The sequence below is a fragment of the Hemitrygon akajei genome, chromosome 5 (assembly GCF_048418815.1).
Source record: "Hemitrygon akajei chromosome 5, sHemAka1.3, whole genome shotgun sequence".
NCBI classification, from domain to species: Eukaryota; Metazoa; Chordata; class Chondrichthyes; order Myliobatiformes; family Dasyatidae; genus Hemitrygon; species Hemitrygon akajei.
In genome coordinates, this window is record NC_133128.1 from 62,071,246 (window position 1) to 62,088,592 (window position 17,347).

General features: G+C 39.6%; 1 protein-coding gene across 2 annotated transcripts in view; it reads left to right on the forward strand.

Annotated features, from left to right (window-relative positions):
- The window catches only part of pola1 (polymerase (DNA directed), alpha 1), a 295,953-nt gene that overhangs the window by 196,713 nt on the left and 81,893 nt on the right, over window positions 1-17,347 (forward strand). For both annotated transcript variants that reach the window (XM_073045628.1, XM_073045629.1), the window contains exon 35: window positions 8,863-8,979. In XM_073045628.1, coding sequence (XP_072901729.1) covers window positions 8,863-8,979 — 117 coding nt within the window. The remainder of the gene's footprint in view (window positions 1-8,862; window positions 8,980-17,347) is intronic.

Here is a 17,347-nt window from a genome sequence, read left to right on the forward strand (position 1 = left end):
TTTGGTTTAGGAGTGTTGTTCAGAATCAGAATCCGGCTTAATATCACTAGCATTTGTCATGAAATCTGTTAACTTTGTGACAACAGTACAATGCAATTCATGATAAATATAGAAAAAAACTGAATTGCAGTAAGTATATATGTATATTCGTTTTTGGGGCACCACTCCTTGAAGATAACTTGGGTACTACGGTTACTAGTACCCATGATGGAGCTGTCTAATTTTACCTTTCTCTGAAGTTTACTTTGATCCTGCGCAGTAACCCCTCCTCCCCATACCAGACATTGATGCAACCAGTCAGAAAGCTCTCCACGGTATATCTGTAGGTTTCGAGTGCTTTAGGTGATAAACCAAATCTCTTCCTCCTCCTAATGAAATATTGCCACTGTCTTGCCTTCTTTATAGCTACATCGATATGTTGAGACCGGTTTAGATCCTCAGAGGTATTGACACCCAAGAACTTGAATTTGCACACTCTCTCTGCTTCTGATCCCTCTATGAGGATTAGTTTGTGTTCCCTCGCCTTACCCTTTCTAAAGTCCACAATCAGCTCTTTGGTCTTACTGACATTGAGTGTAAGGTTGTTGCTGCAACACCACTCAACCAGCTGCTATATCTCACTCCTATACGACCTCTCAACACCATCTGAGATTCTGCCAACAATGGTTGTATCATCAGCAAATTTATAGATGTTATTTGAGCTATGCCTAGCCACACAGAGAGTAGAGCAATGGGTTAAGCACACATCCCTAAAGAGCACCAGTGTTGTTTATCAGAGATGTGAGATGTTATTTCCAATCCACACCAATTGGGGTCTTCCAGTTAAGAAGTCAAAGATTTCTTAATTTTTTGAAGAGGTTACGAGGAAAGTTGATGAAGGTAAAGCAGTGGATGTTGTCTATATGGACTTCAGTAAGCCCTTTGACAAGGTTCCGCACAGAAGATTAGTTAGGAAGGTTCAGTTGTTAGGTATTAATATTGAAGTAGTAAAATAGATTCAACAGTGGCTGGATGGGAGATGCCAGTCAGGTTGGAGGCTGGTGACTAGTGGTGTACCTCAGGGATCTGTACTGGGTCCTACGTTGTTTGTCATATACATTAATCATCTGGATGATGGGGTAATAAATTGGATTAGTAAGTATGCAGATGATACTAAGGTAGGTGGCGTTGTGGATAATGAAGTAGGTTTTCGAAGTTTGCAGAGAGATTTAGGCCAGTTAGAAGAGTGGGCTGAATGATGGCAGATGGAGTTTAATGCTGATAAGTGTGAGGTGCTACATTTTGGTAGGAATAATCCAAATAGGACATACATGGTGAATGATAGGGCATTGAAGAATGCAGTAGAACAGAGTGATCTAGGAATAATGGTGCGTAGTTCCCTGAAGGTGGAATCTCATGTGGATAGGGTGGTGAAGAAGGCTTTTGGAATGCTGGCCTTTATAAATCAGAGCATTGAGTACAGAAGTTGGGATGTAATGTTAAAATTGTACAAGGCATTGGTAAGGCCGAATTTGGAGTATTGTGTACAGTTCTGGTCACTGAATTATAGGAAGGATATCAACAAAATAGAGAGAGTACAGAGAAGATTTACTAGAATGTTACCTGGGTTTCAGCACCTAAGTTACAGGGAAAGATTGAACAAGTTAGGTCTTTATTCTTTGGAACGTAGAAGGTTGAGGGGGGACTTGATAGAGGTATTTAAAATTATGAGGGGGATAGATAGAGTTGACGTGGATAGGCTTTTTCCATTCAGAGTAGGGGAGATTCAAACAAGAGGACATGAGTTGAGAGTTAGGGGGCAAAAGTTTAAGGATAACAAGAGGAGGAATTTCTTTAATCAGAGAGTGGTAGCTGCGTGGAACGAGCTTCCAGTAGAAGTGGTAGAGGCAGGTTCGGTATTGTCATTTAAAGTAAAATCGGATAGGTATATGGACAGGAAAGGAATGGAGGGTTATGGGCTGAGTGCAGGTCAGTGGGACTAGGTGAGAGTAAGCGTTCAGCACGGACTAGAAGGGCTGAGATGGCCTGTTTCTGTGCTGTAATTGTTATATGGTTATATATGGATCTGGTTGCAGAGGGTGGTATAGAAGACCAGTTTCTGTAGCTTTTCGATCAGGACAGTAAAAATGTTGGTGTTAAATGCTGAGCTACATGTAGTCAGTGAACAGCATCCTGACATACATATTTGTATTGTCCTGACGTTTCAGAACTCTACTTTGCACTACAATATTGATGACAGCATACTCCTTTTTTCACTTTTCCTACATCAATACCTGCTTTAACATTAAGATTGTATTTTTCCGATGTTTTCTAGTCCCATGGGACCAATTATCTAGGCATTTTTAACCTGGTTTTTAAAAAATACTCCTCAACTATGACTGAGGCCCAACTTAAATCTTCCCTGGCCAAAAAGCATTCTTCTGCCTATAAGATATCCAATGTGCTATTTCCATGTACCTGATACACATGTCAGCCCTGTAGAAATAAAAGTTATCAGTATTTGTAACTGTACACTACATCTTACTGACATTTGAATTGAGGCACATGAATAGAACTTGTCATTGTACATTAGAGCAAAATGTCATGGGCTTCTGAAAATGCCATTCTTTTTATTTCTTCTGCTTTTATTCTTTGCTTTATCACTTTACTGTAAATTTTCATTTTATGTAATTTTTCACAAGGTATCATTTTGTAAGATATTAAACTAGGCGCTTGAGTGCAAATCCAATGATAATTTGATGCAGACCACCAGTGGGAACTGCTACCTTCTAAATGGCTTAAGCCCCAAATCTTTTGAATATATTCAATGCCCAGAAAATTAAATACCAGAATAATCATAATGGATGAATGTGATAATCTTTTTTCTAATTATGAGATTTCTATCATGTTTACTTCAGTTTGCACTCCATTCAGAATAATTGTTGAACTGAATGGCAGTCAGACAGGCAAAAACCTTGCTCCTTTTCTTATATTGTGTATTTACTTCAAAGAATGTGTATTTTGAAAAGATTTCAAATTACCACTGGAGGTGGTTTGTTTCTCCAGGTTCGATGTTAAGTGTGTCAGTGGAAGACCAGGTTGGGTGATATTTGAGAATGGATGATCTACCATATCTTAGAAATGAATTATGTCATGTGCTGATTAATGAGTAATGGGTTAAAACTATTTCCTACTGGTATGTTTCTTTCTAAGATTCTTCCCTCATTCTCCCAAAGGGCAAATTTCTTCTTACAGATATACATCAATAAGCAGCAAATTAAGTTGATAGATTTGTTTGAGAGCATAACAATATAGGCCATGTACACGAATAATTCGTAGAACATGATAAAGTACCATTAATGCACTTTGGAGGGATAAGATGTCTTTGTAGCTGATCTCTCATAGATGCTGCTTATTATTTGGGGTCTGCTCCGGGGAAGTTGAAATGGAAATTGATTGACACAATGAGTCAAAATCTTCATTATTGCATATTGTGCAGTGGTGAGTGGACTTAGGAACTGCGCAATGATTAAAAAAAAACAATGATCCCAAAGGTGAAGGGGATTATACAGAAGAAGAAAGGGAAAGTTATAAACAGTCAGGCTTTACTTCCTACGTTTCAGCTGTAAGCCATCACTGTTTAAGGCCATGGACATGTCAGCCATTACTGGTTCACCTTTTGCAACTAATTTGAAGGAAGAATGCTAAGCAGCAATTATTTTAATTTCACTCAGGAGAAAGGAAAAAGTAGTATTATGTAGGTATATCTACAGTTCTAGTGCACAGTTCAATCATGACTTTCTCTGCATTCAATTGAACAATAAGGGACATTTTCAGAAGAAATACTGTGAACTTTTAGTAATCCACTTATTATAAAATTTGTGTAAATTAGAGTCTCTCCTTGCTTTTAACCAATTCTGCTGTAAGAGTCTGATGTTCCTTGTTATTATCCTTTCAATGTTCTTGTGACAGAGCTAGATGATTACTGAAATGAACAGATCAATAAGTCAAATGGCCAATTGAGCCTATTTGGAAAAATCTCTGTAAAATCTAGTAAATTGGTTGACATACATTGCAAAAATCTGTCAAATAGAAAAGCTGTTTGTCCTTTAATTTGTTGTCTTTCCCCTTTTCTCTCCAGCTGCACCTTTTTCAAAGCTCATGGTGGAGGGTGGAAGAGGGAGGATGCTGATAAAAATATAGATTGTAAGAATATGGTTGTCTTAATGAACATTTTAAAAGGAGCTTCGTATTTTATTTTGGATCTAGGCTTAATTTTTTGTTTAAAAATCTATTTTGATATTGACCATTTTTTGAGTTAGCTGGAGACCAGATGTGGATTCAGATTTGGAAAAAGGGTATTCTCAAACTGTCCTGGGGAATTCCTGTTTACTAATGGTCTGTTCAAGATTATGTGGAATAGCCAAAAATATGGAAGCACTTTTCCTAATTTAAAATAGAAAAAATGAATTTCTTGAGCTTTCTCCTCATCTCCTGCCATGGCCTCAGCATTAGGTGGACAGAAACTCTGTGGTTAACTGTAGGGTTTCCAACCCTTCTGTTGAATCTATAGCTGGAAGTTAGAAGAAGCTTTAATAATCATCGAGGAAATTGTCCTACTGTCACATAAATTAGATAAAAGTCCTAAACTGGATCGATCGTCCTCTGTTACCAGATCACCTACTAAATCTGCCTTAGCTATCCAATCGTTTCTCTCTAATTTTGGTATCTCTGATATATGGCGTTTCCTCCATCCTACGGAGAGAGATTATTCTTTTTTCTCACATGTTCACCATACCTTCACTAGAATTGACTATTTCTTACTCGATAACCAACTTATCCCATTTGCCCACTCTTGTGACTATCAGAGTATACTGATTTCTGACCATGCCCCAATTACCCTCTCTCTGAACTTTCCTGGTCTCCCTCAGAGGAATAAACACTGGCGGTTTGATTCAACTTTATTATCGGATGATGATTTTGTAAAATTTATTAAGGATCAGATAACCTTTTATTTTAACACTAACACATCACCTGAAGTGCCATCCCAGATTGTCTGGGATGCCATGAAAGCATATCTGAGGGGTCAAATAATCTCTTACACAGCAAATCTCAACAGAAGATCCTGTGCAGATCGATCAGACCTCATTAACCAGATTAAAGATTTGGATCAAATATATGCCCAAACTAAGAACCCTGAATTATACAAGAAGCGCGTTGAACTCCAAACTAAATTTAACCTTCTGTCCACTCAACCTGTCGAACACCAACTTCTCGAAAGCAAGAGTCGCTTTTACATTCATGGGGATAAGTCTGGTAAATTCCTAGCCAATCAGCTGAGGCGTTCCAAAGTCAAACAACATATTACAAAGATCTGGAAGGAGAACGGAGACTTTACATCGGATCATTTAGAAATTAATGACGCATTTAAAATTTTTTATTCTCGGCTTTATTCCTCTGAATCTCTGAATGACAATATCTCTGTTGATCAATTTTTACAGAATCTGAATATCCCCTCACTTTCATCTGATTTCAAAGCCAAACTTAATGCACCTATATCATCAGAAGAAATATCTTTTGCAATTTCTGCACTGTCCTCAGGGAAATCTCCTGGACCTGATGGGTTCCCTGTAGAATTTTATAAATCATTCTCTTCACTCCTTTCTCCTCAGTTACTTTCAGTATTATCTGACTCGTTTAATTACGGCAAATTGCCACCCTCTTTCAATGAGGCATCTATTATTCTTCTTTTAAAAAAGGGCAAAGACCCAACAGAGTGTTCCTCGTACAGGCCGATCTCTCTGCTCAATGTTGATGTAAAGATCTTAGCTAAAGTGTTGGCTCATAGATTAGAAACCGTTATTCCCTCCATTATCTCTGATGACCAAGCAGGCTTTATTAAAAACCGTCTCCCTTTTTTTAACATTCGGCGTCTATTTAATATTTTATACTCAGCTCCAACTGAGACTCCTGAATGTGTTATTTCCCTCGATGCGGAGAAAGCATTTGATCGTATAGAGTGGAACTACCTTTTTGCAGTCTTAGAAAAATTTGACTTCGGCCAAAGTTTCATCTCTTGGATCAAATTGCTGTACCTGTGTCCTACTGCTTCTGTTTTAACTAATTTTCAGAAATCCCAAGTATTTAATCTCAAACGTGGCACCCGTCAGGGATGCCCCTTAAGTCCCTTTCTCTTTGATTTGGCTATAGAACCTCTGGCGATAGCATTTCAAAACTGTCCTGAATTGACCGGGATTTGGAGAGGGGGTGTTGAGCATAAAGTTTCTCTCTATGCTGATGACTTATTACTCTTTCTCTCAAATCTGTCTACATCCTTACCTCTAATGTTTTCACTTCTTGACCAGTTTAGCCAGATCTCTGGCTATAAACTTAATTTACATAAGAGTGAACTTTTCCCAATTAATAAAGAAGCACAAGAACTAATATTTTGTGATCTCCCTTTTAAAGTAGTCCATAATCAATTTACTTATCTTGGAATTACAGTCACAAGGAAGTTTAAAGATCTCTTTTGTGAAAACTTTGTCAATCTTTCATATGCTATAAAACAGAGTCTGGTACAATGGTCACCTCTATCTATGTCTTTGGTAGGTCGTATTAATGTTGTTAAAATGTATGTTCTCCCCAAATTTTTATACTTATTTCAATCTATCCCAATTTTTATTCCTAAATCTTATTTTGATTCCTTAGACTCTGTTATTTTGTCATATCTGTGGCAGAATAAGCGCTCTAGAATTAATAAAATCCACCTCCAAAAATCTAAAGAGGGTGGCATGGCTTTACCTAACTTTCGCTTATATTATTGGGCAGCTAATATACGTTGTGCTACCTTCTGGTCTTTCTTCCACGGCCAACCCGAGTGCCCTAACTGGGTGGCAATGGAGTTGAGCTCCACTAAAGAATTATCTATATCTGCACTTCTTGGCTCTGCACTCCCTAGTAGTCTGCCCAGATCAATAGCTAATCCTCTTGTTAGACACACTTTGCGTATATGGGCTCAGTTCAGGAAATGCTATGGTTTCCAAGGGTTTTCCGTTTCTAGCCCTGTCACACATAATCACCTTTTTTTACCTATTACGTACGATTCAGCATTCCATGTTTGGTATAGGAAGGGCATTAGACATTTTGAAGATCTCTTCATTGATAATCGCTTCGCTTCTTTTCAGCAGCTCTCTGTTAAGTTCAACCTGCCTAACGCCCACTTTTTCAGATATCTCCAAATCCGACAATTTATTGCTCCTTTAATTCCTAACTTTCCTGAAATGCCTGCGAAAAATGCAATGGACCTATTTCTTTCCATTAATCCACTAGCTAAAGGTTTAATATCAATTATCCGAGATAAACTAGCAGCCCTACGATGGGCCCCTGTGGATAAAATTAAAATGGCCTGGGACCAGGATTTAAATATCTCCTTATCCGAGGAGAGCTGGGACTCAGTTCTCAAATCGGTTAACTCAACCTCTCTTTGTGCTCGCCATTGCCTTTTACAGTTTAAGATTGTTCATAGAGCCCATATGTCTAAATCTAAACTATCTCGATTCTACCCTGGCATTAGTCCGCTCTGTGATAAATGCAAGAGGGGCGTGGCCTCTCTCATCCATATGTACTGGTTCTGTCCTAGCTTGGAGAAATTCTGGAAAGATGTCTTCACTACATTATCGGGTATTCTGAATCAGCGCCTAGAACCTAACCCCTTAATTGCTCTGTTCGGTTTTTGGGGCGAGACAGATTTATGTCTGGGTCTGACCAAATGCCGAATACTATCCTTTGCCTCTCTCCTGGCGAGACGCTTGATCCTCCTTAGGTGGAGAGATGTTGCCCCGCCCACTCATGCGCAATGGCTTAACGACATTATGGCCTGCTTGGACCTTGAAAAAATTCATTATTCAGTTCTTAATTTGGATCTAAAGTTTCATAAGGTCTGGGGACCTTTTATCGAGTACTTTCATAACCTTCCTCTTGACTAGGGTTTTTTTTTTCTTTTTTTTTCTTCTTTTCGGTCCCTTGCTTTCAGCTCCCTTTTTTTTTCTAGTAGTAGGCATTATTATCCTCTGTTGCTAAGTGTACTCACAGTCTGGGAGTTTGACTGTCCTGACCTATACTCTTTATATTGTGTGGTGGTTGGTCTGGAGTTGTTTTTTTACTTGTGTTGTGGGGTTTGGGGAGGACACTAAGCTTACTTGTCTTTAATTTAGGTGCTTTTTTGTTAAATTCTCTTCCTTTGTAGCATATTGTTATTGTATGCTTAATTTTGCGCTGTATTAATGCTCCTCATTGAGATTTGGGGTTTTTAATTTGTAAAATGTTTTGAAAAACTGATTAAAATTTTTTTAAATATCTAAATAAATAAATAGATAAATTAGATAAGAGGCAAAATATATTTTGTATCACAACTAATTTATGTCAGGAAAGTATTCAAAAAAACTGATGGGATGTGGAATATATTTAAGTGTCCACATATTTACATACAATACTTTGTCTTCTAACATCATGCCAACAAAAGATATTTTCCTGAGAAGATCCAAGCTACAACTAGTACTGTTTCTTACTGTTTCTATGTATTATTTAATACACAAGTTGTACCTTGTGCACACTTAGTTTTTGAAAAAAATTATAGACTTTCTGAAAGTGTCAAAATGTTGATGTCGATCTCTGGTATACGAAGCTGCAGTTACCAAGTGTTGATCCTCGACCTATTGGTGCTGTGTTACTTGGAGGTTTTCAACCTTAAGGAACTTATGCTGCTTATGAATACAAACCAAACTTTAGCAGAAAGCCTGAATTTTAACAGTTAACTTTTGGAGGTTTGAAAGAGCTAAAGGAAACTTTTTAGAGATTTTCATTTTTGTTTTGTTCAATTTTTAGGGCTGGCTCATTTGTGAGGACAAAACATGCCAAAATCGTACTCGACATCTTCCACTGAGATTCTCTCGCAATGTTCCATTATGCCAGACTTGCACAAAGGGTGCACTTAAGCCAGAGGTAAATGACTTTTGTATTGTTGCTGTAGACTCATCTTTTTTCTCATGAAATATCTACAACAATAGCATGATTTATGGATTACCTAAATTATGAGGGACTGGTCAGTGGTTAATTGGAAAGCCCAGTTTATCAATACTGTTGTTTTCATATCAGGTTGATACAATATGGAATTTTTGAATTTTGTAGAAAAGAAGGAGGCAATTTGTGCAGTAGCAAGCAGACTTTGAAAGAGCTATCCAATTGGTAAATTTTGCCATCTGTTTCTTTGCAACCTGTGCAGTCTTCACTTTTTAAGCACTTCCTTTTAAAATTCAGGTTACAGTCCTCCACCATTAATTCTGTTAAAGTTTTTGCAATGTGTGGACCTATTTAGAGCAATGACCGCCCTTCTTTAGCACTACATATTGATCTGTTATCTGCACATGTGCTGTTATCTACGCATGCAAATTGTTCTCTCTCTCGTGCAATGTGAATACACCAGTTAAAGCCATCTCCTGCATGTGTGCTTTTATTTCATCGATATGTAGTTGTGCATAGACACAACAAATTGGCGACAAGTACAAACCTGAATGTCAGAAAATATTACGAACTGCATGAACAGTTATGGGACAAAATAATGAGAGTTAAACAGCATGAGAAAGCCGTTGCGGGCGCTTACAAAGGAACACGTGTGTAACCGTGAAAGACATACTGAATTTAAAGTGAAATAACGTGGCAATGGCTTCAATCAGGAAAGTTGATGAATTTGATAGTACTAGTGAAGGCTGGGAGTCATGTATCGAGAGGGTTCAACTGTATGGTAATATGAACAGCAGAAGAAAGCCCCTACACTTCTTAGCTTAATGGGCCCAAGAATGTAGACTCTTACACAACCTTGTAACCCCTGAGAAGCCAGCAAGCAAGACGTTCAACCAAACTGTTTCAATTTTACAAAATCGCTTGAGCCCTAAACCTCTGGTTAATAGCTGAGAGATTTAGATTTTACAAAAGGAAACAGTCAAAAGATGAATGCATTTCTGGATACATTGCAGAACTGCGCAAACTTTCCCAGTACTGTGACTTTAGAGATGGATTTTCTGATGCATTAAGGGATTAACTTGTATTTGGCATGCAAAGTCAAAGTATTCAAAGGAGGCTACTGTCAGAAAGAGAGCTAATCTTAGAAAGGGCATTGACCATTGCAGTATCGTAAAGGATGCAGCTGAACTGCAGAAAAGGACATTAGACATGCACAAAGTGTCCCTGAATGGTGTAAAAACTGAAGATATTATCAAATGTGGCAGATCCTCCCATGATGCAATTGACTTTTGGTTCAAAGAAAAGGTGTGCAGAAAGTATCACATGAGAGAATGTGCAAGACAGACAAAAAGCACAACCAAGTAAAAAGTCTCAAACACAAAACTAAGCAAATGCATAAGGTTACCGAATGTAAAACAGAATCAGACAACTTAAAGCTGAACTGTCATGCCTAGAACTGCATAGTATTACTGAAGCAGATCGCAATGTACTATGGATCACAATAGATGTGTCTGGTGTAAAACTGAAAATGGAACTGGACACGGGGTCAGTTTTATCTGTAATTTCAGAAGCTGGCTACAACAGACTGTTTTCTAAGATACCATTAGAGAAGACCTCAGTGATGCTAAAGACCCACACGGGAGGAAAACTGTGCCCCAAAGGCAAAGTGAAGGTGATATATGGAGGCCAAACACCGTAGTTAGAGCTTTATGTATTGAAAAGTGAAGGGCCAGCACTTTTTCAGATATGAATGCTTGAGAAAAATCCAACTAGAATGGCACTCAGTCAAAGCTCTCAGTGTGGCATCAATGGGCAACGACAGCCAAATGGTCGCGCTAACCAAAGACTGGCACATCTGCTTAATGCTAATGAGAAGGGGACTGGTAAACTCAAAGACAGGAAGGCCTGAATTGAACTGGATAAAACAGCAACACCAAGGTCCATAAAAGGCGTCCAGTACCTTGTGCACCACTTCAGAAAGTGGATGCTGAACTGCGGAGCTTGGAGGCGTCTGGAATTCTCACCAGGGTTGGAGTGATTGGGGCATGCCCATTGTCCCAGTAATCAAGAAAGGGAAGGCCAGAACCGTTTGCATATGTGAGGATTCAAGGTGAGCATCAACCCAGTGCTACATATTGTGCAGTATCCCCTGCCATGAATAGAAGACGTTTTTGTATCTTTGGCAGGTGGGGAGAGGTTTTCAAAGATCAACTTCTCACAAGCCTATCTACAAATGAAGGTTGAGGAGTCAAGCAGGAAGTTCCTTTTAATCAACACTCACAAGGGATTGTTCCAGTATAATTGTCTCGTCTTTGCCGTCGCATTAACTCCAGCAATTTGGCAAAGAGCAATGGGCCAAGTGCTCCAAGGTATCCCAGGAACACAATGTTACCTTGATGACATTATTGTGACTGGCAAGAATGATGAAGAGCACCTTCAGAACCTTGGTAAAATGTTTGCCGCACTGAGTGAGTATGGTTTGAGCACAAAGAGAGAGAAATGTGAGTTTTTCAAGAATGAAATCTCATACTGTAGACATGCCATTGACAAGCCTGGTTACATAAATCACAAGAGAAGATTGAAACAGCGCTACAGGCATCCTAACCGGAAAATGTGTCACAATTTAGGTCATACCTGGGCCCTGTAAACTACTACCACCGGTTTCTCTCAATCATTGCTACAGTGCTGCATCCATTGAACGCACTGTTACAGACAGGAGCAAAGTGGGAATGGTCAGAAAAATGTGAAAGAGCATTCAAGGAAACAAAGAGACTAATAACATCTGATGAACTGCTCACCCATTATGACCTAGCCCTGCCCATCAGACTGGCATTAGCGCCATTTTATCACACATTATGAAAGATGGATCTGAACACCTGATTATTTTTGCTTTAAGATCACTGACAAGTGCAAAACGCGACTACTCACAGATTGACCAACAGGACCTTAGTCTAGTATGGGGAATAAAGAGTTCCACTGCTACGTCTACAGACATAAGTTTACACTAGTGACAGGTTGCCAGCCCTGTGTCCATTTTCAATCCCAGGAAGAGAGCTGCAATGATGACTGCTATCCAGTTACAAAGTTGGGCACTATTCCTAGGAGCCCACTCTTATGACAGACGCTGATGGCTTGTCACATCTTCCACTATTGGCAACTGAAGAACAAAAGTCTTCATGCCCAGCAAAAATGTTCCGTACTATGTTGATGGACCTGTTGCCGGTAACAAATTCCAAAGTGCAAAGGGAAACAAGGAATGACCTGACATTGCCAAAAGTCTGTGAAATCACCATGCAAAGATGGCCAGCTCATGGTAACCGTGTTTCCAGAGATCTCAGTGAGATGAGACCAACTGTTAACATGTCAAAGAACACTGGTCTGTGGATCTTGTGCTGTGGTTCCCTCTAAACTGCGCACAAGAGTGTTAGAAAATCTGCATGAAGAACACCTGGGTATAGTCAAGGTGAGTCTTGCCCTGAGCTACATGTGGCCAAGAATAGATAAACAGATTGAAGACTTCACCGAAAGCTGTTTGGGATACTAAATTGTTCAAAATATACCCCCACAGGCACTGTTACACCCATGAGAGTGGTCATCTTTACCAGAGCAAAGAGTACACATTGACTTTGCTGGGCCATTCATAAACTCCATATTTCTGATTGCCATGGATGCTCATTCGAAGTGGCCGGAGGTTATATCAATGAAGTCGACCACTTCAACAAAGACTGTGTCCGTTCTAAGGATGATCTTCACCAGAATTGGCTAACCAGAAGAAACTGTGAGTGACGACGGACCACGATACATGTCAGAAGAATTCCAATTATTCATGAAGAAAAATGGCATCAGACATATCAAGTCAGCTCCTCAATACCCAGCAATGAATAGGTTAGCTGAGAAGTTTATCCAAACCTTCAAGAAGTCCATTAAAGCGATAGACAAGGAGGGCATTTCTCTACAGCACAAGGTGGATAACTTCCATTTTGTGTATCAAAACTCTGTTCATGCGACAACAAATTAAACACCTGCAATGCTGTTCATGAGCAGGAATCTGTGATCTCACACAGACCTCCGGAGGGAAGTACAGATTAAACAGTTCACCCAATTGCCAAGTGAAGCAGCAGGGAGCTTTGAGATTAGACAGGAAGTGCTGTTGCATGATTACCGAGAAGACAAGTGGACACCGGATAGGATGGCTGCAAGAACTGGACCACTGGTGTACACAGAGACTGTTGGCGATCAGACATGGAGAAGTCATGTGGACCAGATCCTGGATGCTCAACCGAAGAACATACCTGAGTCGACTGCATCCAACAAGATGAACACATTACAGTCACTGGATTTGCCTCTCAATGATGATCTGACAGCAATGTGACACCGGAAACTGAGAACCAAACACCTACCAAACACGATGCCACTCCCAGGTCTAGAAGCATTATCCTAAAAGAAACCGAGCACTACCCAGAAGTCTGGACCTTTAGAACTGTGAAGTTAGTTATGGACTGTTATTGTGATAGCATGTTTATTTGGAATATGGGTTTATGAAAGGGAAATTGAATGTTTTGTACATATACAGTTTATATTGCACTAATCTACAGGGGGAGGTATAGATCTATTTCCTTTTAAGCAATGACCACCTCCAACTTAGCACTACGTATTGATCTGTTGTCTGCACATGCGCTGTTGTCTACGCATGTGCATTGTTCTCTCTCTCACTGCAGTGTGAATACACCAGTTAAAGCCATCTCCCACAGCATGCTTTTATGTAATCGATATGTAGTTGTGCACAGACACAACAGTTTTTTTTCTTTATCTCACAATTTGCCTGTCAGACTAAAAGATAAAGATAACAGGTGTAGGGAACCTTGGTTTTCAAGAGATATTGAAGCCCTGTTTTATACTAACAATCTGGATGATAATGTGGTTAACTGGATCAGCAAATTTGCAGATGACACCAAGATTGGGGGTGTAGTGCACAGAGAGGGAGGCTATTGTGGCTTGCAGCAGGATCTGGACCAGCTGCAAAAGTGAGCTGAAAAATGACAGATGGAATTTAATGCAGACAAGTGCAAGGTATTGCACTTCTGCACGACCAACCAGGGTAGGTCTTGAACAGTAAACAGTTGGGAAATGAGGAGTGGTAGAATACAGATCCATGATTCGTTGGAAGTGGCATCACAGGAGGCTTTTGGCACATTGTCCTTTATAAATCAAAGTGTTAAGTACAGGAGATGGGATATTACGTTGAAGTTGTTTCAGACATTGCCGCAGCCTAATTTGGAGTATTGTGTGCAGTTTTGGTCACCTACCTACAGGAAAGATGTAAATAAGGTTGAAAACCTGAGTTATAAGGAAAGATTGAATAGGTTAGGATTTTATTCCTTGGAACATAGAAGACTGAGAGGAGATTTGATAGAAGTATATAAAATTATCAGTGGTATGGATAAGGTAAATGCAAGCAGCATTTTTCCACTGAGCTTGAGTGGGACGACAAGTAGAGGTCATTAGTTAAGGATGAAAGATCAAAAGTTTAAGGTGAAGATGAGGGGAAACTTCTTCAATCAGAGGGTCGGACGAGAGTGAAATGAGCTGCCAGCACAAGTGGTGCATTCAAGCTCAATTTCAATGTTTGAGAAAAGTTTGAATAGGTACATTGATAATAGACGTATGGTAGACAATGGTCCTAGTGCAGGTCAGTGGCAGTAGGCAATTTAAGTTGTTAAGCGTAAGTAGATGGGCCAAAGGACCTGTTCGTGTGCTGTACTTTTCTATGACTCTAATCTGAACATTCTGTCAAATTTCTCTTCTAATGAAGGAGCCACTGATTCTAGACTCTTTAAAACACTTAATTATTGATTCTATATGAAATAATCTTAATGTAGACGGAATCTTGTGGAGTGATCTAAAATATACAAAATTATGAGGGGTATGTATCGAGTAAATGTAAGAAGGCTTTTTCCACTGAGGTTGAGTGGGACCATAAAATAAATCCTAGACTCATTAAAAATATCAGGACAGGATCTCAGCAGTTGGAATAGAGTCTTTGCAGGTCACTGGTTGCCTGGAAGTATAAGAGTTGCTAGTTCATGGACTCTCTGGAAATGTGTACCTGAATGCTTGGGAATGCCGCCATAGCCGGCCCCAAGCCAGCTGAGAAGGGAGGAAGGTTGGACATCTCATAAAAACCCGTTCCATGGACCTCATCCTTGGGAGAGGAAGGATACACCAAGAAGATAGGTTACACCTAGGAAAACTTGACAGACTGACCCAAGACTGAAGATTCTGGTAAGCTGCTTTTGGTGGCCCATCCCCAGTAGGGGCAGTGGGCTTAAGAAGAAGAAGAAGAATACTTGGGAAGCAGAGTAGATTTAATGAGGAGGATTTTCTGAACAATCATAAACAATCATATTTTGGCTGAGGTTATAAATTCCTTAATAGTAACAAGTTGGTGGAGAGCTGACCATTGGTTGTAACTATACTTTTACTTCACAAGATCCCAAGCTGCTTTTGAGAATACTGAAATTGCCTTAAAGGTTAACTCGACAGCACAATGTAGGATAAAGGAAGACAAACATGGTATCAAACAGAAATGATGCAGAATTAGGTCCCAGCCCTGCTATTGCATGAAATCATGCCTGATGTTTTAGCTCAGCGTGTCTTTGCTGTATCAATTCTGTATCCTTTGATTCCATTAATATGTAATAATCTATCAGTTTCTGCTTTGAATATACTCTGCCACTGAGTTTCCCTTCAGTAGCAAATTCCGAAGATTCACTACCCTCTTCAACCTCATTTCTTCACAGTTCTAAATGTCTTGAGACGATGATCTGAGTGTAGACAAACCAGTCAGGAGGAATGCCATCCCTACATCCGAACTCTCCAGCCTGTTTAGAATTTTGTACATTTGGAAAGGATAGATCAAGCCTCCTCACTTGACAAATCTGATTTCCCTGGAATCAATCTGGAAAACATTTGCAGTGCTCACTCCATCACAAGTACAGTGGCATGCAAAAGTTTGGGCACCCCTCGTCGAAATTTCTGTTACTATGAATAGCTAAGCGAGTAAAAGATGACCTGATTTCCAAAAGGCATAAAGTTAAAGATGACACATTGCATTAATACTTTGAGCAAGATTACTTTTTTATTTCCATCTTTTACAGTTTCAAAATAACAAAAAAGGAAAAGGGCCCGAAGCAAAAGTTTGGGCACTGTGCATGGTCAGCACTTAGTAACACCCCCTTTGGCAAGTATCACAGCTTGTATCACTTTCTGTAGCCAGCTAAGAGTCTTTCAATTCTTGTTTGGGGGATTTTTGCCCATTCTTCCTTGCAAAAGGCTTCTAGTTCTGTGAGATTCTTGGACCGTCTTACATGCATTGCCCATCTGAGGTCTATCCACAGATTTTCAATGATGTTCAGGTTGGGAGACTGTGAGGGCCATGGCAAAACCTTCAGCTTGCACCTCTTGAAGGTAGTCCATTGTGGATTTTGAGGTATGTTTAGGATCATTATCCTGTTGTAGAAGCGATCCTCTTTTCATCTTCAGCTTTTTTACAGATGGTGTGATGTTTGCTTCCAGAATTTGCTGGTATTTAATTGAAATCATTCTTCCCTCTACCAGTGAAATGTTCCCCGTGCCACTGGCTGCAACGCAAGCCCAAAGCATGATTGATTGACCCCCATGCTTAACAGTTGGAGAGGTGTTCTTTTCATGAAATTCTGCACCCTTTTTTCTCCAAGCATACCTTTGATCATTGTGACCAAAAAGTTCTATTTTAACTTCATCAGTCCACACGACTTGTTTCCAAAATGCATCAGGTTTGTTTAATTGTTCCTTTGAAAACTTCTGATGCTGAATTTTGTGGTGAGGACTCAGAAGAGGTTTTCTTCTGATGACTCTTCCCTGAAGGGCATATTTGTGCATGTGTCACTGCACTGTAGAACAGTACACCACCACTCCAAAGTCTGCTAAATCTTCCTGAAGGTCTGTTGCAGTCAAACAGGGGTTTTGATTTGCCTTTCTAGCAATCCTACGAGCAGTTCTCTCAGAAAGTTTTCCTTGTCTTCCAGACCTCAACATGACCTCCACCGTTCCTGTTAACTGCCATTTCTTAATTACATTATGAATTGAGGAAGCAGCTACCTGAAAACGCTTTGCTATCTTCTTATAGCCTTCTCCTGCTTTGTGGGCATCATTTATTTTAATTTATCAGAGGCCTAGGCAGCTGTTTAGAGGAGCCCATAGCTGCTAATTGTTGGGAGAATGTTTGAGGAGTCAGGGTATTTATAAAGCTTTGAAATTTGCATCACCTGGCCTTTCCTAACAATGACTGTGAACAAGCCATAGCCCTAAC